General features: G+C 35.8%; 1 protein-coding gene across 1 annotated transcript in view; it reads left to right on the plus strand.

The window, feature by feature from the left end:
* The first annotated feature begins 423 nt into the window (after nucleotides 1–423).
* SH3BGRL (SH3 domain binding glutamate rich protein like) overlaps nucleotides 424–24,023 on the plus strand; it is an 84,712-nt gene continuing 61,112 nt past the window's right edge. Inside the window, exon 1 of the mRNA XM_047076282.1 lies at nucleotides 424–623. Within this exon, the coding sequence (XP_046932238.1) occupies nucleotides 579–623 (45 nt within the window). The 5' untranslated portion in view covers nucleotides 424–578. The remainder of the gene's footprint in view (nucleotides 624–24,023) is intronic.

Consider the following 24,023-nt stretch of genomic DNA (forward strand, 5'->3'; position numbering starts at 1 on the left):
TAATTTCTGCTACCAACTAACATTAGATAATCACTACATAATAGGAGTCTTAAAATGCACAAGGCTTGGAAGGCATGGGCTTTCTTACCAGTGTCTGTATTCAACATAGAGCGTCTTATTTCAAGAAAGGTCTGTCTTATTTGCATACATTTCTGACCAGGAAGTTATGCACAGAACTTTTAGTTTCTGTGGGAAAATGTCCTTCATTTTAATATAATTTAATTCAACCCTTTCTTTTGTTTTTTCTTTCTCCTCTACCTCTTCTCGGGGAGAGAATAGTAAAAAATAAATGTTTCAACAGATCTCGCGGTGTTATTCGAGATTCCCTAATAAAAAAAAAAAAATAGAAATGATGCAAATGAGCCTGTGTTTTCCAGGCTTTGGGGCTGAGACTGCAGTGTTCTGAGCTCAGTGAAAGCAGTCAAGGGAGGAGGCGGGTCTCTGGCAATTTCCCCTTCTAACTTCCCCCACCCTTCTCTTCCAACCTCTGTTCCACCTCTAGCTGGATTCCAGCCTTTGCGGCAGCTGCTCTCTAGCCCTTTGCAGGACCCAAACAGCGGCCGGCCATCGTTCCCAGGATGGTGATCCGTGTGTATATTGCATCTTCCTCTGGTTCTACGGCGGTAAGGAGGGTGGGGAGACCACTTTGTTTTCCTACATACCAGTCTCCTTCTGCCCCAGAACCCTTAAATTGAAGTTCCTCTGGCAGCTGTTTTTTCAGAAGACACACACATCTTCCACCCCTCCTCCCCTTCTTCTGTTTCTTCTCTTTGTTGCATCGATTTCATTTTTCCATGGGGTTTAGCTTTGTTTGCCTTATGTTAGAACCACATTTCTTCTTTGAAGGAAAAAGGCGGCTACTGAGTTTTGGTAGATGGGTCTTTAAGGTTAGGGGAAGAAGGCAAGTAAAATCACACACTGGTGAGTTTCTGGAGTGGGAAATTTGCCATTTGTGCTTCTAGGTACTGAGATCAAGGGCAGGAGTGCAGTTCTGTAAGGATGCAAAACATGCTAACTGAAGATAATTGAGTGGAGGCCTATTTAGGCATTGTGATTATTTTTGAAGTGAGACCCCTTTAATCAGAGAGTTATATTGCCAATGTGTGGGAGAGGGTGTTTAAATTCAGCCTAAAAAGTGTTAGAACTAGGCAGAATGGGAGGGGATTTTGGGAACAATGATGCAAAGTTGTGGGTTTTTTTTAACTTTAATGTGACAAGGGGCCTGTTTTTTCCTTCCATATTGCCCCTTATTTTGATTTTTTTCTTTTTTCTTTTTTCAAAAGATTTTACTTGTAATATTTCTAACTGCTTCAACTATATTGAGAACTAAAAATGGAACTAAAAAATAAGTGGCTTCTTGTGTAGAGGCAGACTGCACTTCCTTTTTTTTTTTTAATTTTTATTTATTTTTTTGAGAGAGAGAGAGAGACAGAACATGAGCGGCTGAGGGGCAGACAGAGAGGGAGACACAGAATCTGAAGCAGGCTCCAGGCTCTGAGCTACCAGCACAGAGCCAGACATGGGGCTCGAACCCAGGAACCTTGAGATCATGACCTGAGTTGAAGTAGGACCCACTGAGCCACCCAGGCACCCCTCCAGTTGCTGCTTCTTAAAATGATAGGACAGGTCCCCCCTGGATTCATGTGCTTTTAATTTAGAATAATATATCAGCAGCTGTGGGGAGCAATAGGGTAAACTGGGGTGAAAGCTGAGTGTATATACATGATAAATGAAAGTACCTGTTTTTCACAACTCAAGAGAAAAGCGAACAGTAAGTAGCACATTTCTTATGTGTGAGTTCAGGATGTAGGATGTAGGAACTGCATCCCTCTTCTGAGCTTTAGAGCAGCAGCTATTCCATGTTTTCACTGTTACTGTTTATTTTTGTTTTGTTTATTTACCCCCTAAGTGGGTTTGGGATAAAACTGAAGGTTCTGGGGGTGCCTGGGTGGCTCAGTTGGTTGAGTGTCCGACTTTGGCTCAGTTCATGATCTCACGATTCTCATGGGTTCAAGCCCCGCATGGGGCTCTGTGCTGACCTCTCAGAGCCTGGGGCCTGCTTTGGATTCTGTGTTTCCCTCTCTCTGCCCCTCCCCTGCTCGCACTGTTTCTCTCTCTCTTGCTCAAAAATAAATAAACACTAAAAAAAAAATTTAACTGAAGCTTATGTGAAATCACAGGAACCTTGAACTTTGAACTTTATCTTCTCTGGTCACCGTGTGTGGGTATGTTCAGACAGTTTTCAGATGGAATACTTAACTTTACATTTTTGGGGCAAGTTTAGGTTGAAAACATAAAGAGAACTTTTTATATTACCTTTGAACTTTATTTTATGAGCTTCTTGCCTCATTATTATCCATATATATTCTGATATTTCAGAGTAACATTTGAGTTGCTCAGAGTCTCAAGTCCAGTATAACAATTGTAAAATTTTAAAGACCAGCTTAATAACTTTAGTTAAATTCCTGATTAGATTGAACAGATCAGGAAGTTAGTTTCATTTTGGGTGATACGCAGTTACAGTACTGCTATTCTTTGCTTTCTTGTTCTTCTACCCCTCCTCCAAAAGTATATTCAAAAAGAAACTGCATTCAGAATTTCTATTAAAGTAAGAACAATTGTACGTCTCTCTTTATTAAGATTTAAGTTTCTAAGGGCCTTAAAAAATAACTGCTTTCTCTTATTATGTACATTGTTAGACTAGAATGGTGAAGATTCTACAAATAGTAAATATTTATGCTATTTGTGTTTTGTTTCAATTTTTTCTTATGCGTAATTAGATTCTGTTATTTAAGTAATTATAGTTCTTTTGAGCCTGTTATCAAAATTATACATATTGACAAAATAAATTCTTATTTTTTTATAAATTATGGATACTTTTAAATAATACTAAAATGGTATAAAGTGAATGTACTTCAGGAAGAGCTCATTTATAACATAAATGGGAAATATTCAAGTGGCAATACTAAGTTTTTCCCTTAAGATTGCTACCATATAGTTTTTAACACACAATTTAGAAAGTTTGGGGTAAAAATCATAATGGGAACCCAAAAATTACTCAAAGTGAGATAGTCTTATAAGTGATTTAGTGTAGTTCTCTGAAGAGCATTTAAAAGAAAGCTTTTGATTTTGGACTGATAATTTCTGATGGTTTTCTGACTCTTCTTAATGGTTGTTACAAAATAACCAATATTAGATATTTTGTCAGGCAGGGGAGGATCTATGATAATTCTAAAACAATATTAAGTTATTCTCTTTTTATTTCAAGACTCTTTTTCCCTCATAGCTTGATTTAAAAAACAGAAAAGTTTTCATTTACTCAACTCTGTCCCAATACAGAAGAGTAACACTTGCTTCTCAAAAATTTAGAAATGAAAGTATGTTAATTTTTGCAATGGATTTCTAGAAAGCCATAATAATAATAGTAGTGGGAACACTTAATTGTGTCAAGTGCTATCTAATTTTTTTCTTGACAATTTTTAGTCCTATGAATCAGGTCTTATGATTATCTCTCTTTTTAGGTTAAGGAAATACAGGTTCAGAAATGTTAAACAACTTTCCAAGGTCACATAAGTAGGAAGCCACAGAACTTGTATCTAATACAAGCTGTTTAAATCCAATAACATGTGTTTAACCATATTGTTCCACTGGTGCATCATAGCTAGGAGGCATGAGAAGATAAATGTGAATATGAGGTGAGAGGCACAGAAATAACTATGCCCTTTAAGTGGAAGAATTGCCTATGTGTGTGTCTGTGTACACACACACACACACACACACACACACACACCCAGAGGTTAGAAAAAAGAGGAGCTGATGTGGAGGAGAGATAGTATGTCCAAAGCTGAATGCCAGTAAATGGGGTAGATGACCATTCACTCAAGAACAGGGAGATAGAGACATGCCCATTTGGAACTGTTTTTTATAGATCAAGGTATGGAAATTCAGGCATTAATATTGTTTCTTTTTATGGAAACAATTTAGCAGCAATGCAGTTCCAAAGTTGTTTGTTCATAGGAAGTGATTTAGTGATTTCTGCCTGTTCAGAGCTGTTTGTGCATGTCTTGACCCACTGTAACACAGAGGTATACACCATGGTTTTTTTTTCCTTGAGATTGTAATGCCCTATAAATTTGTATTTAATGGAAAAATAGTAAGCACAGACCTATAGAAATAAATTTCAATAACTTTTAACAAAAAATCAATATTGGCCTTTGATCAGAATTGCTAGAGTGATGATTGCTTAGAGATTTTTAACTGGTTTGAGAGGGTTTTTTTTTTTTCTCAAACTTCTTTTCCTTGGACCCATAATAATCTCCATTGTTTGGTCTCTATGCATTCTAGGTGTGCTTGGTGTAGAAATGTTAAGATTGTGGTAGGATAGATCATTTCTAGGGGTTTTATTTATGAAATAAAATTTGTAAGATGATCTCTTTTATGACTGCTAAAACATAAACTATTACTAATGAATAAATTAAATATACATAATTTTTCTTTACGACAGTATCTGCTATACAAGTTATAAAAACATTTAAATAAAACAAATGCTTGTGATTGCCAAAGCATGAGTCACAGTATTTTTTTTCATTTGGGTAATATAGATGTGGAATAATTAAACTACAGCTATTCATCTATATGATTTCCAAGTAATTGTATTTTAGGTGACAGAGTATTTTGCTGTTCTGACTCTGCATTTATAAATTGAACATTGATTTGATGTATGCTATAGTCTTTGTTATAACTGTCAAGATTTGCTTGAATGCTGTTTAAAGGTATTGATAAACTACTTAAAAGGGCAAAATCAGAAACTGTTCATCATATGAATGCATTGACATACTTTTTGGATGTTCTAAACAGTGGGAAATGATGACTTTCACTTGGCAAATGCAGGAACTCAATATCAGCACCTTCAGCCTGATGCTCTATATTTGATGACTGACTTCCTCAATTTCAAAACAATAATGACAAAGTTTTTGGAATAATTTTGCCCAACTTAAAGAGGCTTGGAAAACACAATTATCGGTGATGATTTTTGAGCTTTTAAAAGTCAAATGGTTTCAGAGAAGAATGTATTTTGGAAATTTAGTATAAAATTAGATTTATAATCTGGTAGAAGAGAAAGATAAAGTGGATTTATCTCTAGCTCAAAGACTAATTTCTCTACTAAGGAGGAGTTTCGATCAATAAACTGTAAGGTCAATTCTCCCCTTGAGTTGACCTGAAAAAAAAATTGACGCCTCAGATACAATCAGGTCAAGTGTTCTAATTCTCTGTGGTTAATCTTTAAATTCTTCTCTAAAATATATATCGCACAGGCAAATATATATCTTTTTTAAAGTTTATTTATTTATTTATTTATTTATTTATTTATGTTTTTAATTTTTGTTTAATGTTTATTTTTGACAGAGAGAGACAGAGCATGAGCAGGGGAGGGGCAGAGGGAGAGAGAGACACAGAATATGAAGCAGGCTCCAAGCCCTGAGCTGTCAGCACAGAGCCTGATGCAGGGCTCAAACTCACAGACCGTGAGATCATGACCTGAGCTGAAGTCAGATGCTCAACCTACTGAGCCGCCCAGGCGCCCCAAGTTTATTTATTTATTTTTGAGAGAGAGAAGGGGAGAGTGCAAGCTGGGGAGGGGCAAGGAGATAGGAAGAGAAAATCCCAAGCAAACTCTGTGCTGTTAGCACAAAACCCAACGAGGGGCTTGATCTCATGAATTGTGAGGTCATGACCTGAGCTGCAGTCATGAGTCAGATGGTTAACTGACTGAGCCATTAGGTGCCTGAAACATATATCTTTTATAGAAATATTTTCTGCTTTAATTGAATTATCCATGGTTATATTTCGTTTCTTACTGATAAAATTAAACAGTGAGAATCTGTTGGTGATTATCTTACCATCTGCTTTCAGTTATGCTTTATAGCCCACCAGGAGGCCTTTTAAACCTAGTACTGAATTATTTCCTCCAATCCAGACCAAGATTAAACAAACGTATATTTAGAGAGAAGGGGCAGCTCATTTATTATGACTTTTTATTAATAAGAGAGCCCAAACTGGCATTTACACTTGGCCAGTTGAGCAGAATTCTAAGCAAAGGGCTAATTTGCTAGCCCAGTCCTTCACATTTTGGCTTTATTAGGTTGTTTAAAGTTTTGCAGATTGCCAGAACCATTAGGCAAAAATTAAATATAAATTTTAAAAAATCATGACAAATTCAAAGATTGTATATATAAAAGTATACAGTGTCAGTGTTGCTAGATTTTTTATTTTATTACTCATTCATTAATGTGACTAATCGAGATTTGAGTCTAGTAATAGTAAAGGCTAACATTTATTTATGCATTATATATATCAGGCACTGTGCCCAGTGTTTTACATACATAATCTTAATTAGTTCAATCCTTATAATGACACTGGGGTGTAAGTACTATTATTATATCTATTTCATGCACTTGGAGAGAGTATCCCTAAGACCCAGAACCATTAGGTATATTCTTCAAGATCAAGGAGTTACAAATGGCAGAACTGTGATTAGAACCCAAGTTGTTCTGACTCCAGTAGCCACTCCTAAACACTGTATAATTTACACATCCTTTTAGTGTATAGGTATTGAACAAAAATTAGGTCAATAGTACATTAAAACCTTCTCATGTGACTATGGATCTATAATTGTCATTTAACACTGGATGATGCCTGGGTCGCCTGGGTGGCTCAGTCAGTTAAGCGCCTGACTTCTGCTCAGGTCATGATCTCACGGCTTGTGAGTTTGAGCCACGCGTTGGGCTCTGTGCTGACAGCTCAGAGCCTGGAGCCTGCTTCAGATTCTTTATCTCCCTCTCTTTCTGCCCGTCCCCTGATCATGCTTTTCTCTCTCTGTTCTCAACAATAAATAAATGTTGGGAAAAAAAAAAGACTAGATGATGCCTAACCAGGGAAATGTGTCTTCATCCATAATCTGTACATGAATTAGGTGCAACTGAGGGAAGTAAGGGGGTTGGTTAGCAGCATCAATTTCAGATACATTTTAGTTCTTTCTTTAAAATAAAAATAAAATTGCATAGGGGTGCCTGGGTGACTCAGTTGGTTGAGGGTCATGAGATTGAGCCCTGCATCATGCTCTGTGCTGTGAGTGGAGCCTGCTTAAGATTCTCCTTCTCTTTCCCTCTGCCCCTCTCCTGCAACTTGTACTCTCTTTCTCTAAAGTTAAAAAAAAATTGCCTAGCCAAGGACAGATTTTAAAATAGCATTTGTACCATGTATTGAAGTTTTATGACTGATTCTTTTCTCTAAAAAAAATTTTTATGTTGATATAAACCAACATAATTCAGAGATGGCTTTCTTTGATTCTTACCTTCTAAATTTATTAGGAAGGCAGTACTAGTATGACTTGTAAACTCTGGTTCTGGATTCTAGTCTGAGTTCTGGCCCTTTGGTTTAGTCCTTTCTGAAAATGAGACCCTATCAGAGTTGGAGTTAAAGCCAAACATTTTTGTTTAGGGGATTTCCAACAGTGAGTCAAAACAAATAGAACTTTACCTTTTAAATACCAGAGAATATTTATTTCAGTTAACAGTTACAATTTAGGAAACTTTTGTCTGTTTTACCACCACCACTTAGACAATTATTTCATCATTAAGTGCAGCATATTTCTCAATGTTAAAATTAAAACAGTAAATATAGGGGCACCTGGGTGGGTCAGTTGGTTAAGCGTCCGACTTCAGCTCAGGTCATGATCTTGAGGTTTGTGAGTTTGAGCCCCACGTCAGGCTCTGTACTGACAGCTCAGAGACTGGAGCCTGCTTCAGATTCTGTGTCTCCCTCTCTCTCTGCCCCTCCCCCACTTGTGCTCTGTCTCTCTCTGTCTCTCAAAAATAAATAAACATTAAAACAATTAAAAAATAAAAATAAAACACTAAATATATACTTAATAGTAGCTGCAATATCAGAAACCATTCTATCCAGCGTGGTATTTCAGTTTATTTAGAAGGAAGATGAGGATAGGTTAAAAATATGATAAATTATCTCACTTTAAATTCTCACGCAAATAATTTGTCAGTGAGCTCTTAAAATGTACCAGGGATAGTGGTAAGAACTTTACATACATTATATCATTGAATTCTTTTGACAACTCAACAAAGTCAGTACTCTTAACATTGTCCATTTTTAAGAAGAGGAAACAGGGTCAAGAGAGCTAGCAAAGCACCCCTCCCCCAGGTTTGTCTGATGCCAGAGCTCATGATCTTAACAACTATGCTATTTGGCCTTCTGGTTGATATTTACTGATTATCCACTATGAATGTGGCTTTGAAATTAATTTATAAGTCATTGCAAAATTGCTTTTCTGATAAACTGGGAAAATCATGAAAAGTACTTCTTAATTAATTGCTTTATAGCAGCACCAAGAATAATTTTGGTGGTCTGTTATATCATGTAGAGAACTTAGAATTCGTCAGAGCAAAAAATCAAAGTCATAATAGCTCAATATGTTCTATTACTTAGAATGCAGAATATGTACTTTTATCTCAATATAAGAAAATTACTTGTGTAAGGCAGTCTAACTAAAAGTAGATGAGAGAAATTGTTTTTAGAATGGATTTTAAGCTTTCAGCTAGACCAGGTAGCTTTAGGGTGAGGTATTGCCCATGTGATGTGTAGGTCGCTAAACCTTTCTGTACTTCTCGTAACCCCCAGAAATGGAATATAGCTGTCATAAAATGAGAATATCATGGAAGAAAGCTTCTACAAGTGTTTTAGAAATCCATTACTGAAAATTATAGTATATGATTTCACACTTTCAGAAACTTAAATATTTTTGGTCTTGTGCATCAGCTAACTATTTTGAACTCAAAAGATGCAGTAGTTGGGGTGAGGCTTTTTCAACAAATTTCTATTTAAAAATTTAGGAATATTAAGTTTATATTTTCTAAGCAATGTTGAGAGGACAATCAAGGGTGGTGGGATGATATACAGAGTTTTCCAGAGACAAAGACTTGGTGAATTTTAAAGGGAATAAGTAGGAAGTGTGACAGGATCTGGAATAAAGCCAATTCTATACCAGACTTGGAATTTTTTTTTTAATTTTTTTTCAACGTTTATTTATTTTTGGGACAGAGAGAGACAGAGCATGAACGGGGGAGGGGCAGAGAGAGAGGGAGACACAGAATCTGAAACAGGCTCCAGGCTCTGAGCCATCAGCCCAGAGCCTGACCCGGGGCTGGAACTCACGGACCGCGAGATCGTGACCTGGCTGAAGTCGGACGCTTAACCGACTGTGCCACCCAGGCGCCCCCAGACTTGGAATTTTTAAGAAAAGCCTGTTGAAAGACAAGTACAAAAATATTATGAGGAAACTGTGAATAAACATTGACTTATTGTCCAGTTGCATTAGTACTTATGATTACATTTGGAAGTTTAAATAATAATTTTTGTTTGGTATGTGCTTATATCCCCTTAAAAATTGGTTATGATCAGACTCTGCATGGGAACCTTAAGAGAGAAGTTTATATATCTCACTTGGAATTCAGTCTGACTACCAAAAGTTTGACCTCAAGAACTAAAACTACACATCCCAGGAAATTCTTATATTGCCCAAATATCAAGGACTGCTCTGGAGAGGTCCTACCTTCCATACAGCATATGTGTACTTTTGAAAGCCAGTGACTCTAGATTTCATAAAAAGTAATGCACTCTATGATGCTTCAAAACACAAAGGATCTAACACAATCTTATCTAAATAATTTATGTCTAGATGACCAAGTAAATTTTCTATAAATTAATTTCTAATTACTTTTAGAAAATCTCTCATATATAAAGATGGATTTGATTTTTTTTTACTGCATAATGTGGGTGGATAAAGAAATATTAGAACTGTCCTTTTAGGATAATGTTTAAAACCAGGTAAACAGTTCACAAGCATATTATTGCTTGGAATATATAGAGAACATCTCAAAAGGGGCTCTTGGTACAACAATTAGTTACCTTAATGTGCAATGCCTCATGCTGAGAGATTCTGGGGGAACAAAAAGCAAAATCTGAATTACTGGGTTGCCAAAACATGAACTGCTTCAACAATTATAAAGAAAAGTAGTTAGAATATCTCCTAATGAGTGAGGCCATTATGACTAATTTTATACCCGCACTTGCAAAAAGGACCATTATTTGATGCCACTATAAGATTTCCTGAAAATATTTGAAGTTGAAATGGTAAGCATTAATTTATGTGTCTATTTTGGTTTTAGTAAAAATGCATAGCATCATTTATTTCATGTGATTACCAATGAGCCCTTATTTTGTAAAAGCATATGATAAAAAAGATCGCATGTTGTTGTATTTCACTCATAATGTGGAATTTAAGAAACAAAACAGATGGGGGCGCCTGAGTGGCTCAGTTGGTTAAGCATCCTACTTTGGCTCAGGACATGATCTCACGGTTCATGGGTTTGAGCCCTGCGTCAGGCGCTGTGCTGACAGCTCAGAGTCTTGAGCCTGCTTCAGATTCTGTATCTCTCTGTTTCTCTGCCTCTCCCTTGCTCACACTCTCTTTCTGTCTCTCAAAACTAATAAACATTAAAAATTAAAAAAAAAAGAAAAAGAAAACAAGTGAACTTAAGGCAAGGGAAGGAAAAATACGATAAAAACAGAGAAGGAGGCAAACTATAAGAGACTCTTAAATACAGAGAACAAACTGAGGGTTGCTGGAGGGAAGGTAGGTGGGGGGATGGGCTAAATGTGTGATGGGAATTAAGGGGGGGCACTTGTTGGGATGAGCACTGGGTGTTTATAAGTGATGAATCACTGGATTCTACTCCTGAAACTAGTACTGCACTGAAACTAGTACTAACTTGAATTTAAATAAATAAGTTTAAAAAAATAGACATTGAAAAGGGAAAAAATAGCATTAGAATGTTTTTCAACGTTTATTTATTTTTTTGGGGGGACAGAGAGAGACAGAGCATGAACGGGGGAGGGGCAGAGAGAGAGGGAGACACAGAATCGGAAACAGGCTCCAGGCTCTGGGCCATCAGCCCAGAGCCTGATGCGGGGCTCAGACTCACGGACTGCGAGATCGTGACCTGGTTGAAGTCGGACGCTTAACCGACTGCGCCACCCAGGCGCCCCTAGAATGTTTTTCTAAACATTTTCTCAAGCGATAGAGATTGTCTTTACCACAGTAATTAAGTCATATAAAGTGGGTTTCTGTATATAAAAGAACAGATTTTGAGGCCAAGTCAATGTTTTTACAGTTTATGTCTTAGCTTTCCTCCTCTCAGAATGACGGGCCTGTCAAAATTTAAGATCCTTTGTAGAGCTCTACTTTAGAATAGTACTATTTCAAAATTCAACGGAGATAACAACTTACCTACCTTCTCCACCAGACCATGAGCTCCTTACTGTCCAGAATATGCTTATACGTGGTAAGTTTCTAAATAAATATTTGTTGATGCATAAATGGATGAGATGTTTAAATTCAAGTACAAACATATCATCCAAATGGAGATATGCAGTTGATAGTGAGAAATGTGTGACTAGAACTTGGGGAAGTTGGTGGCTAGAGGACAGGTTTTAGAGTCATTCACAAAGAAGTGCTTGAAACCATAGGAAAGAAGACCTCACTTGGAGGGAGGAATTATAAAGTGAGATGAGAAGAGGGCTGAGAACAAACACAGTATCTTGGTGGATGTTCACATTTAGGATGGTGTGAAAGGAAGCAGATGCAGAAGGAAACAGGAGGATTCATTAAGAGAGATCAGAGTAACATCCTTTAGTGGAAACTGGAGTAGGGAAGAGTTTTGAAGAAAGGTGACCATTGTTGGCTGGTACCATACAGAAATTGTAAAAAAAAAAAAGAAAGAAACTGATTTGAAAAGGCCATTGAATTAAAAATAAGGAAATTATTAATGATCTTGAAAATTTCATTTTCAGTGGAATTCTGATGACAGAAGCCATATTAGAAAGTGTAAATAAATGCATTATGTAATGATGAAGAGGTGAGTATGTAGACTAACATTTGAGTAGTTGGATGAAAAGAAAAAAGGAAGATAGTTGGAAAGAATTAAAATAACATTATTTTAGAGTGATTAAAATAGAACAAAACTAAGTGAAGTGGAATTTTTCCCTGAAAAATCCTATTTGCCACTTTCCCCAGCCTAGATTTATCAGAACATTGTTTTTTTTATTTCATTGTAGAATCAATTTTAAACTAACTCAATTACAAAGTGGCTGAAATAGTGAAGAATTAATATTTTAGAAATTATGACACAGAGAGAAGATGAATATTTGTGATGAGAAAACAATGAAACCAAATAAACATCTTTATTTTATTTATTGAAATTTTCAATCTTCTTTATCAAGACATATCCAAATTACTTCAGAAAGCATTCTCTTTAAAGTATAGCCTTTGCTAATTTCAGTGACCATATAAAATCTGTGTTGACTATGTAGCAAAATGTCTTTATTTTTAGTGGTAAATTTAAATTACCCTTGTAAGAGAATAGGCGGGAAAGTCAAAGTTCTTATAGAAATTATAAAGAACAGCTGGACAATTTACCTTACTCTTACTTCAGTAAGAGTTCAGGCAAACTTCAGCAAAAACTACTTTCACTCTTTAGAAAATATTGCTCTTCTCAACTCTAACTTCTATTAGATGGATTATTTTAGTCATAAGAAAGTACAATTTATCCTTTTTTTTTTTAGTTTCTTCTTTTACATTTAGTCCCCCTACTCTCAATCCTAATATAGCTTCCAAGAGGCAAGAAGGAGTATAGGGCTGGGAGATGAGTAGTCAGATAACCCCCTTAAGATTTCTGGGCTGACTTGGGATCTGGTGAAAGCAATTAAAAAAAAAAAAGACAAAGATAAATGAAAAGAAATTAGAAATGTGGGAATCCACATAAATTATTAAATTCAATTTTATAGTGTTTATGGAGCTCTGGTTTAGTACTTCTACATTTAACAAACTTTATAATATGTGTACATACATATACTATATAAAAATTTGGCAGAGATACTCAAGTGCAGAATCTTAGATAGGGTGGACAGGCCCTGCCAATTCTAGATCTCTAGGCTGTACTGAGGATTCTCTTATTCCAAAATTCATTCATTCATTCATAAAATATTTACTGTCATCCACTGGGCTAAACTCTGGATCCGGGTCCTCGAGGGCAAAAAACAGCCAGGAATAATCCTTAGCCTCTTCTCTGAGCCAGAATAAGGGAGAACATATAGAGACATCAATTTGGGGTACCAAACTATGTGGTTTATGAATAAGGAGATATATATGAGGGGCTCAAAAGCAGAAGTAATTTAGGGACTACTTGTGTGCAAGTTGGTATGCTATCTCACAGGAATTATCATTCTCTTGCCCATCAACAAATGTCCCAAGGTACTTTGTCTACCTCTTCCAGTTGCCCTGACAATGATCTTCACCTTGAATAACTATTCCAAAAGCAGTGATAGTTTATTAATTGAATTTAACTTTTACTCAGTTTTCCTGCCATTTCACTAGAGAAGGGTGTGGGAAATAGGTCCTAAGCACAATTTACACTTTCATCTTATTTTTGAACATTTTGCACAAGTATGATTATTATACAGTTCTGATTAAAGCCAAATGTAGCAATGGCAACAAGATGAAGATTTGTGGTTTTATTGCCTTACTATTTCTATCAGTTACTTTGGGATTCTGGAACAAAGATGCTAGACTCCTGTTTTATTATCTAAAAAATACCTTTTAGACCACTCTATAATCCCTTCACTTTGGGATCACCCCAGCTTTGATCTTTTGTGTAAACAGTTATGTGTTACAAAAATCTGACTCCTTTATTTATACTACCTCAACCATCTTATTTTTGTCTCTCCCTTTGTGCTCTTCCTGGATCTTTCCTTCTTTTCCAAGGATTATAGGATTCCCAACTACAGTATATGGTTCACTGTTTGGTTCAGGGTTCTTCATATCAATGTGCTTTATTTACTTTGGATTTAGCTCATGCCATTGCTACAATTAAATTTGATAAGGACTGTATCTTAAGCTAGACTTGAATAGCTAGGCTATTCAATATGTTTGCCTTTGATTAAGTATATGGCAAAGAGGCTAAGTGCTGAAACAATATTTATCCTCATGTTTCCACCAATTATTAGATAATAAAGATAATTTTAGTCCCTCCTTTCCCCTTCCACCATATTTCTAACTCCCTGCCACAAACATGTAAATTCTGTCAAAAAAAAAGTTGTTGCCTAAATACCAAGAGTTAATAAGCATTGAAATCCAGTTGGACCCTGTTGTTGGGGTGGATAAATTTTCTCCTAGTACCAGATAGTTCTTAAAATAGCATTAAGGCTTTCAAATTTTTATAATGGTGTTTTAGTGAACTAAAAAAACTATTTATAGATGGAAAAGACATGGAAAAATATTTTTGGTTGTTAATGTCACTTGTTATTAAGAAACCTAGAGTTTAACATTGAAAGTTAATTCTCCTTCGTAAAAAAAAATGGCTTTCAGTATCTTCTATTTTCATCAACATCAAATGTACTGAAAATAAACTATTAGAAGCATCTAGGTAGAAGCCTAGGAAGTCATCCAGTCTATCCAAATAAGGACTGCCTGTGAACTATTCCACCAAGATTGTAATCAATTTCCTCTTAGTAAAATCTCTAAAGAAGGAAATCTTCAACCTCCCTTGGTAATATGCTGCAGTACTTCTTTCTTCTATTTTCTGTTGTCTTAGACTTGTGAACTTAGATTATGGAACTTTGCATAACCAATGAAGAATATGTTTTACCTTTTTCTGTGTAGTAAAGAGGGAGATCAGATTCTTGTAACCATGGATGCAAAGGAAGTAAAGCACTGTGCAATTCACAGAAATCAACTAGTTATCAGCTCAACATATATTTCCTAGTATCTGATGACAAAATATTCAACTCTGTGAAGGACAAGATGTTTGTCCTGAAAGAGTTTACAACCTACCTTGTTTTTGAAAGCTTAAAATATGTTTGATGGTACTTTTTCTCTTCTTTTATATCACTCTTTTTTGGAGGGAAACATTCTGGGTGTTGTTCATGCCTACAGATCAGTACCCTCTAATCTCATGGCAAAAAGGAATATTCCAATATATTGGTTATTTCATGAGACTTGTGATTTATAGATTTTAATCTCAAAATCAGCAGTTTAAGCACCTTCAAGTTAGTAATTCATTAAAGCCCAAGTACTAGGCATTGTTCTTATGATAGTTGATGGTGTTATTAATGAAGAGAATTATATGGCATGGCTAATGTAATATCTAATGTAGTGCCTTTAAAAGGTTTAATTTCCAGAAAAAATATTTTGTTGTGAAATTATTATACTTACTTGCTGTTATAGAGAAAACAACTGTTCTAGAACTCTTTTTTTATTATTATGAAAATTATTGTCAAATTGGTTTCCATACAACACCCAGTACTAATCCCAACAGGTGCCCTCCTCAATACCCATCACCCACCCACCCCTCCCACCCACTCCCCATAAACCCTCAGTTTGTTCTTAGTTTTTAGGAGTCTCTTATGTTTTGGCTCCCTCCATCTCTAACCATTTTTTTCCTTCCCCTCCCCCATGGTCTTCTGTTAAGTTTCTCAGGATCCACATAGGAGTGAAAACATATGGGATCTGTCCTTCTCTGTATGACTTATTTCACTTAGCATAACACTCTCCAGTTCCATCCACGTTGCCACAAAAGGCCATATTTCATTCTTTCTCATTGCCACATAGTATTCCATTGTGTATATAAACCACAATTTCTTTATCCATTCATCAGCTGATGGACACTTAGGCTCTTTCAATAATTTAGCTATTGTTGAGAGTGTTTCTATAAACATTGGGGTACAAGTGCCCCTATGCATCAGCACTCCTGTATCCCTTGGGTAAATTCCTAGCAGTGTTATTGCTGGGTCATAGGATAGGTCTATTTTTAATTTTTTGAGGAACCTCCACACGTTTTCCAGAGCAGCTGCACCAGTTTGCATGCCCACCAACAGTGCAACAGGGTCCCCGTTTCTCCACATCCTCTCCAGCATCGATAGTCTCCTGTTTTGTTCATTTTAGCCACTCTGACCTGCGTGAGGTGGTATCTGAGTGTGGTTTTGATTTGTATTTCCCTGAGGAGGAGCGACGTTGAGCATCTTTTCATGTGCCTGTCAGCCATCTGGATGTCTTCTTTAGAGAAGTGTCTATTCATGTTTTCTGCCCATTTCTTCACTGGATTGTTTGTTTTTCGGGTGTGGAGTTTGGTGAGCACATTATAGATTTTGGATACTAGCCCTTTGTCCCATATGTCATTTGCAAATATCTTTTCCCATTCCATTGGTTGCCTTTTAGTTTTGTTGATTGTTTCCTTTCCTGTGCAGAAGCTTTTTATCTTCATGAGGTCCCAGTAGGTCATTTTTGCTTTTAATTCCCTTGTCTTTGGAGATGTGTCAAGTAAGAAATTGCTGCAGCTGAGGTCAGAGAGGTTTTTCCCTGCTTTCTCCTCTACGGTTTTGATGGTTTCCCATCTCACATTCAGATCCTTTATCCACTTTGAGTTTGTTTTTGTGAATGATGTAAGAAAGGGGTCTAGTTTCATTCTTCTGCATGTTGCTGTCCTGTTTTCCCAGCACCATTTGTTAAAGAGACTGTCTTTTTTCCATTGGGTATTCTTTCCTGCTTTGTCAAAGATGAGTTGGCCATACGTTTGTGGGTCTAGTTCTGGGGTTTCTATTCTATTCCATTGGTCTATGTGTCTGTTTTTGTGCCAATACCATGCTGTCTTGATGATTACAGCTTTGTAGTAGAGGCTAAAGTCTGGGATTGTGATGCCTCCTGCTTTGGTCTTCTTCAAAATTCCTTTGGCTATTCGGGGCCTTTTGTGGTTCCATATGAATTTTAGGATTGCTTGTTCAAGCTTTGAGAAGAATGCTGGTGCAATTTTGATTGGGATTGCATTGAATGTGTAGATAGCATTGGGTATTATTGGCATTTTAATAATATTTATTCTTCCAATCCATGAGCAGGGAATGTCTTTCCATTTCTTTATATCTTCAATTTCCTTCATAAGCTTTCTATAGTTTTCAGCATACAGATCTTTTACATCTTTGGTTAGGTTTATTCCTAGGTATTTTATGCTTCTTGGTGCAGTTGTGAATGGGATCAGTTTCTTTATTTGTCTTTCTGTTGCTTCGTTGTTAGTGTATAAGAATGCAACTGATTTCTGTACATTGATTTTGTATCCTGCGACTTTGCTGAATTCATGGATCAGTTCTAGGAGACTTTTGGTGGAGTCTCTCGGGCTTTCCATGTATAATATCATGTCATCTGCAAAAAGTGAAAGCTTGTCTTCATCTTTCCCAATTTTGATGCCTTTGATTTCCTTTTGTTGTCTGATTGCTGATGCTAGAACCTCCAACACTATGTTAAACAACAGTGTTGAGAGTGGACATCCCTGTCGTGTTCCTGATCTCAGGGAGAAAGCTCTCAGTTTTTCCCCATTGAGGATTATATTAGCTGTGGGCTTTTCATAAATGGCTTTTATGATGTTTAAGTATGTTCCTTCTATCCCGTCTTGGGCAGCCCTGCAGCCCAGGAATGAATCCCAGTTGATCATGGTGAATAATTATTTTTATATGCTGTTCTAGAACTCTTAACTGAAGACTGTGACTTTTAACATTGTTTAGTAGTAACTTGTTTGCAATACTTTCCATTTTTAGTGTTCTAATCAACAAGAAAGCCCTGGATTAGGGAGTATACAACATGTTAGAATAATGGGTTAATCTGTATGTTTTTTTTCCGCATTGTAAAATAGAAGAAATGACCTTATCCCAACTTCCCTTGAATGTTAGATTTTTTAAATGTTATTAATAGTAAGTACTTTGAATTCCTTTGAAAGAAAATAATTTTCATTAGCAGCCCAAAATAATTTGTTAAAACTGCCAAGGCAGGATGGCCTTTCTATTTTTCTGTTATAACTTAGAATTGTATGTTTGTTTTTACTAGTTCAAGATTAGGTTTCAAGAAAACGTTAGCTCTTCATTTTATTTTGAAATTCTAATATTGGGCATAGAAGAGAATCCTTATTCTTTTTCCTTTGAAAAATGAACTCTTTTTTAAGAAGAAATATTGTAGACTTTTCTGTCCTCTCTCACTATTTCCCTCACTTTCTCCCTCCCCCCTTCTCTCTCTCTCTCTCTCTCAGGTTCTTTTCTATGCCCTTGTAAGAATGCACAGTGATTGGGGCACCTGAGGCTCAGTCATCGGTTTAGGTGTCTGACTCTTGATTTTGGCTCAGGTCATGATATCTTGGCTCCAGACATCCAGCCCCACATCAGGCCCCGTGCTGATAGCATGGAGCCTGCTTAGGATTCTCTCCACCCCCTGCCCCTCCCATGTTCGTGTTTTTTCTCTCTCTCTCAAAATAAATAAAGAATGCACAGTGATTTGCAGTTAGTTGAACATGACATTTAATAACAAATTTGTGTCTCAAAGAAGTTGTATTTTAAGGAAGGAAAAGGGTACTAAGAAAAAGTCATACAGGACCTTCAACTCTAGAAAAGTAGGCTAATAATGCTGCTTATTATTTTCACATTTCCAAATTAGAATTGTCACATATAGACTTCAGTATATTTATTTTTGTGTTCTGGAAAGGGAATCCCATGCTATTGAAAATAATCACATTCTTTTCATTAATAATCTTTCTCTTTTTGGATATTTTCTTTCCCACCCTCCATTTCTTCTGAATCTCTTAGGACCTCTTATACTTAATTGTAAAATATTAAAAATCTACTCTGAGTATTTTTCAACTATTTCTGGCAAATTTGCAGTAGGTACCAGTCTCAAGACCATCCTAAATTATAAACAAATTTTGTGAAACCCTATCATATATACCCCAAATATGACTTCTTTAAAATACAATTTGTGAATCAGGAAGATGAGCTAAAGCACAGGTTATATGCTTAAACCGGAACCACATAGGTGGAGGCAAGACTGAGAGTTCATCAAGAATAGTTATCAGGGGCACCTGAGTGGCTCAGTCAGTTAAGCATCCGACTTCCGACTTCAGCTCAGCTCAGGATCTCACTGCTCATGGGTTTGAGCCCTGTGTCAGGCCCTGTGCTGACAGCTCAGAGCCTGGAGCCTGCTTCAGATTCTGTCTCCTTCTCTCTGCCACTCCCCCACTCTCACTCTGTCTCTCTTTCAAAAATAAATAAACATTAAAAAAATTTTAAAAAAGAATAGATATCAGAAGACATTATTTCAGGTCATAATTAATCTGGGCAACCTGAGATTAAGATGTTTTGTATTTAATAACTTCATTTTATACAAAAAATCTTATTTTTAGTCTCCCTTATGACCCCACTGCATTTTCCTTATACTCCATTTTTTTTACATAGTATAATAAAAAGACCACTAATTACCCTTTGTTCAGTCATTTTTTTGTCAATAGTCTTTTTTCCTTCCTTTTTCTTCAACTCTGGGATTGGAAACACAGATTTTTTTTTTCTCAGTAATTAGAGAAACCATGAAGGAGGTGTTATTATAGTTTCTTCTTGGAAATTGCTGATTTAAAGCTGACTCAACTTCAGTCTTTTCTAAAGAAGACAATGGATCAGATAATGACCTGATAAATGATATGTAGAGTTAAGTAAAGCTAACTTCTTCATAAAAGCTCTATACAAGTAGAGACTATATTTCACTCAATACCTAGGCCTTTTCTCAAGCCTTTCAAGCCTGAGGTAAGTTCTGCAACCCCAGTACCAATTCTGTTAATTTTATATGATTAAGACTAAGGAAATAGAATGATCCTAGTTGGAGTGTTAACCAAAGTTATGGGTCACTACAAATTATACTGTAAATAATTTCAAGGCCCCAGAAAAAGAAATGCTGCACCTTAACCTAAGTATGGGCAGATAACTAATATTTTTCCAAAAAACAATTTTTTTAATTAGGCCTTTGTCAGATTTACTCACCTAAATTTATCCCGTTTCTTTTGTATATTCTTTGATGAATCTTTTGAATTTCCAAACATTAACTGAAATTTTGTTCCCATGAAAGTTTTTTTTTTCATTATGGCTGGGGTTATGTTGATAATATTTAACTTGAGAAATAGGAGGTCATGACTTAAGAATCTCAGTACTCATTAAAAGTGTATACATTTCCAGTAACACCTTGTGCATATTTTTATATCATTGCATATTGTAATTTTCTGCTTATATTTATCTTCTCTATAAGTCTGTGAACTCCTTGGACTCAGGGACTTTGCTTTGTTTATCTCTGTTGTGTTCTCAGACTGTAGCACAGGGCCCAGTCACCAGAAAGTGTGTAATGAATACATGCTTATGGAATCAATGGATGCATGCATGAATAAAGAACTTAATTTATCCCATACAATATTATCTGTGGAATCATGGATTTAATATACTAATTATTTTTTCTATTACACATTAGTATGAACACAAATAAACATCTTCATTCATGTATTAAAAATCATTTGTGTGTAATTAGTAGAAAGCATTGTATTAGTGGCACTCTTTGGGTCAGATAACTGGGCTTACCACTTCCTGAATGTGCCAGATAAATCCTTACTTCTGTGCCTTTGCTCCTCATGTTTCCTCCACCTGAGTTATCCTTTTCCACCCATTTCATAGGCTTTGGTCTTATTTATTACCCCTTCTCACAAATAGTCTTTCCTGGATATTTAAAGTAATGTAGTTCTCTCTTCATCTAAACTCCTTTAGCACTTATTGTCTATGTGTTTCACGAGGGCTGCTCATCATATTTTCCATTATCTTTTTATAGCTATGTTCTAACCATTCCACTAAACTTTATGAGAATAAGAACTATATCATATATGTCTTCAATCCTGAAGCCAAAAGAGATATTCAGTAAATGCTTGTTGATCAATTGCTTTACTTTTATTAATGATGTTGCTGCCTTAGTAAAGTAAGCAGCATTAATGTAAGGTCTTATGTGGAAGAAATTGTATCTATCGGCAAAGTCTAATTCTAGACTCATAGAATCTTCTGGGTAAACTGGACCTACAGCCCAGTGTGTCCAACATTTTATTCAGTGCAACATCCTTTTTTAAATAGTGTTTTAAATATTGCCTTCTTCATTAATACTTCTAGTAATTCTTCAGATTGTTTCATTGTTAAACAGCTCCAGTTAACTTTTACTACTAACTACTAACTGTTCATAACTACTACTATTAATGACTAAGTTAATAAATACAACTTCTACTAATTATTCAAACAGGTTGTTTCATTGTTAGACAACTCCAGTTATTAAATGTAATTTTAAGGGGTGCCTGGGTAGCTTAGTCGACTAAGCATCAGACTCGATTTTGGCCCAAGTCATGATCTCACGGTTCATCAGATCATGCCCTGAGTCAGGCCCCATTATGTGCTGACAGTGCGGAGCCTGCTTGGGATTATCTCTCTCCTTTCTCTGCTCCCCCCAACAGCTCCTGTGCCCTCTCTCTCTCTGTGTCTCTCAATAAATAAATAAACTTTAAAAAATAAAATAAAGGCAATTTCAAATTAAGCCAAAATGTGGTTCATTCTAAGTTCTCCCTTGTGGTCTGGATTTTTTTTTTTTTTTGGTACTAAATCCTCTCTTTGATATCAGAGCCCTTCATCTAAGGGAATACCCACATCATGTCTCCTTATAGTTTTTTGAAAATAGTTTTTGAATATCTGTCTCCAGACTGAGCATTCTTAGTTCTCTCGAGTATTCCATATAATGCATATATTTTAGGCCTTTTACCATCTTGGCTGCCACCTTCTAATTTGAGCTTCACTAATTATCTTTAAAGTTTTTAATCCTGAAAAATTACTGTAAATATTCAATGTACTTTTGAATATATATACTTGTATTTCTGAGAAATTTAATAAATTTTAACAAAAGCATATTAAGATTAATGGTGTGTTCAGATTGTCCTTGTGACTGAGAGAGACTCTGATGGCAGTGACACTTGGAATAAATGTGATAGAGATAAGAGCTGTGCCTATGTATTATAATTAAGTGGAATAGTAATTTTCAAATCCCCTATTTTCTATTAGGGCAAATTGAAGAGGCATTTTTACAATCATTGGGCTACTATGGCCACCTTTATTGGGTGAATTCACTGAGTGAATTTACATAGATGAATGCCTACATACAATCACAATGGATTAATTATTAATTAGTATTAAGACCAATTATGGTAGGCAGAGTAATGGCCTCCCAAAGATGTCCACATCCTAATCTTTGGAATCTGTGACTGTATTACCTTACATGGCAAAAAGGACTTTGCAGATGTGATTAAAGATCTTGAGATGGGAAATTATCTTGGATTAACCATAAGGGACTGATGTCATCACTAGTTTTGTTATAAGTAAAAGATAGAGACAGGAGAGTCAGTATCAGATTGATGTCATATGAGAACAGTTTGACAGGCATTTCTGGATTGAAAATGGAAGAATAGGCCATGAGCCAAGGAATGCAGACAGCTTCAGGGAAGCTGGAAAAAGCAACAAAATGGATTCTTTTTTAGAGCTTCCAGAAGAGAATGCAACCTTGCCAACACCTTGATTTTAGCTCATTATAACATGTTGGATTTCTGACCTCCAGAAATTTAAGATATCAAATTCGTGTTAGTTTAAGCCATTAAATTTGTGGCAATTTGTTACAGAATCTAATAAACCAATGTTCAAATTAAATAGTCTCAGTTTAGAGAATTGAAAATAGAGGATTAAAAATAGGAGGTTTTAAAATATTGTCAGTAATGAAGAAGTAGGATATTTCCCTATAGGAAGTAAGGAACAGTTGAGCATTTTTCCAATTATTTGATCATTTGTCAATTGTCTGTATGAAACTGTGATCAGAGCCCTGAACTATCTAATCTGGCGTCATAGGAATTGTGCCTGCATGCCTGCTTATTTTATTGAGAGAGACACATCACTGGGCAGAGTGATTATGTTATGGATTGTCAATATAACTTAATCTCCATATGTACACTTTCTGACTATGTCATATAGAGAGATATGGACACAGCTTGACAGAAGGAGCCCAGCACAGACCTATTTTAATGTCTAATCTCCAAAATTTTCTTCCTCAAGAGAGATTTTAAGCAAGTTTCCTGCTTTTATATGCTTAAGATCTTTGTGACTAAACAAATGGGTCACATCTCATATTAAGGAGAATTAACAAGCAATATAATACTCCCTATTCTCCAAGCTTCATGAAGATGGCAAACAATAGAATACTTAATTTATATGAAGGTTGTTAAGCATCAAAGAATGGCAGAAAACTAAGATATGATAATATTAAGTGACTAGCCCTGGAATTCTTAAAGAAATGGTAGCAGAGTGAGGATTAGAAATTTTGCTAGTTTCAATTAGTATTTTTAGATTGCTCTGTATTTCACTATAATAAGGACATCTATTCTAGGTGGTGGTTATGTCCTTCATGGTAATAACTTTGTCTGAAAGGAATTTTTAATTTCATCTTGTTTAAACTTATTTCACACGTAAAACTGAGTTTCAGAAGGATAAAAAGACTTGACCAAGGTCACACAGCACATCAGTGACATCACTGGGAGAACAAATGTGATTTTACATAAATTGCCTATGTCAAAACTAATCTTCATAATTCACATGCAGTCTCCAATAATTTTTTATCTATAGAGGTAAAAATGTTTTGGGAGTAGGATGGGGTGATGTAGGGATAAGGAATTATCTAATTTATCTAGATTTTTTCATTTGCTATACTTGAACTCACTAGGTAATTACCAGCCATCTTTTTCTTTCTTTCTTTCTTTTTTTCTTTCTTTCTTTCTTTCTTTCTTTCTTTCTTTCTTTCTTTCTTCCTTTTCTTTCTTTCTTTCTTTCTTTTATTTATATTATTTTTTAAATATGAAATTTATTGTTAAATTCGTTTGCATACAACACCCAGTGCTCATCCCAACAGGTGCCCTCTTCAATACCCATCACCCACCACCTCTCCCTCCCACCCCCCATCAACCCTCAGTTTGTTCTCAGTTTTT

This window comes from Lynx rufus, unplaced genomic scaffold (genome assembly GCF_022079265.1).
Source record: "Lynx rufus isolate CCGP_SWC_20201006 ecotype Redwood Valley unplaced genomic scaffold, mLynRuf1.p SCAF_14, whole genome shotgun sequence".
NCBI lineage: Eukaryota > Metazoa > Chordata > Mammalia > Carnivora > Felidae > Lynx > Lynx rufus.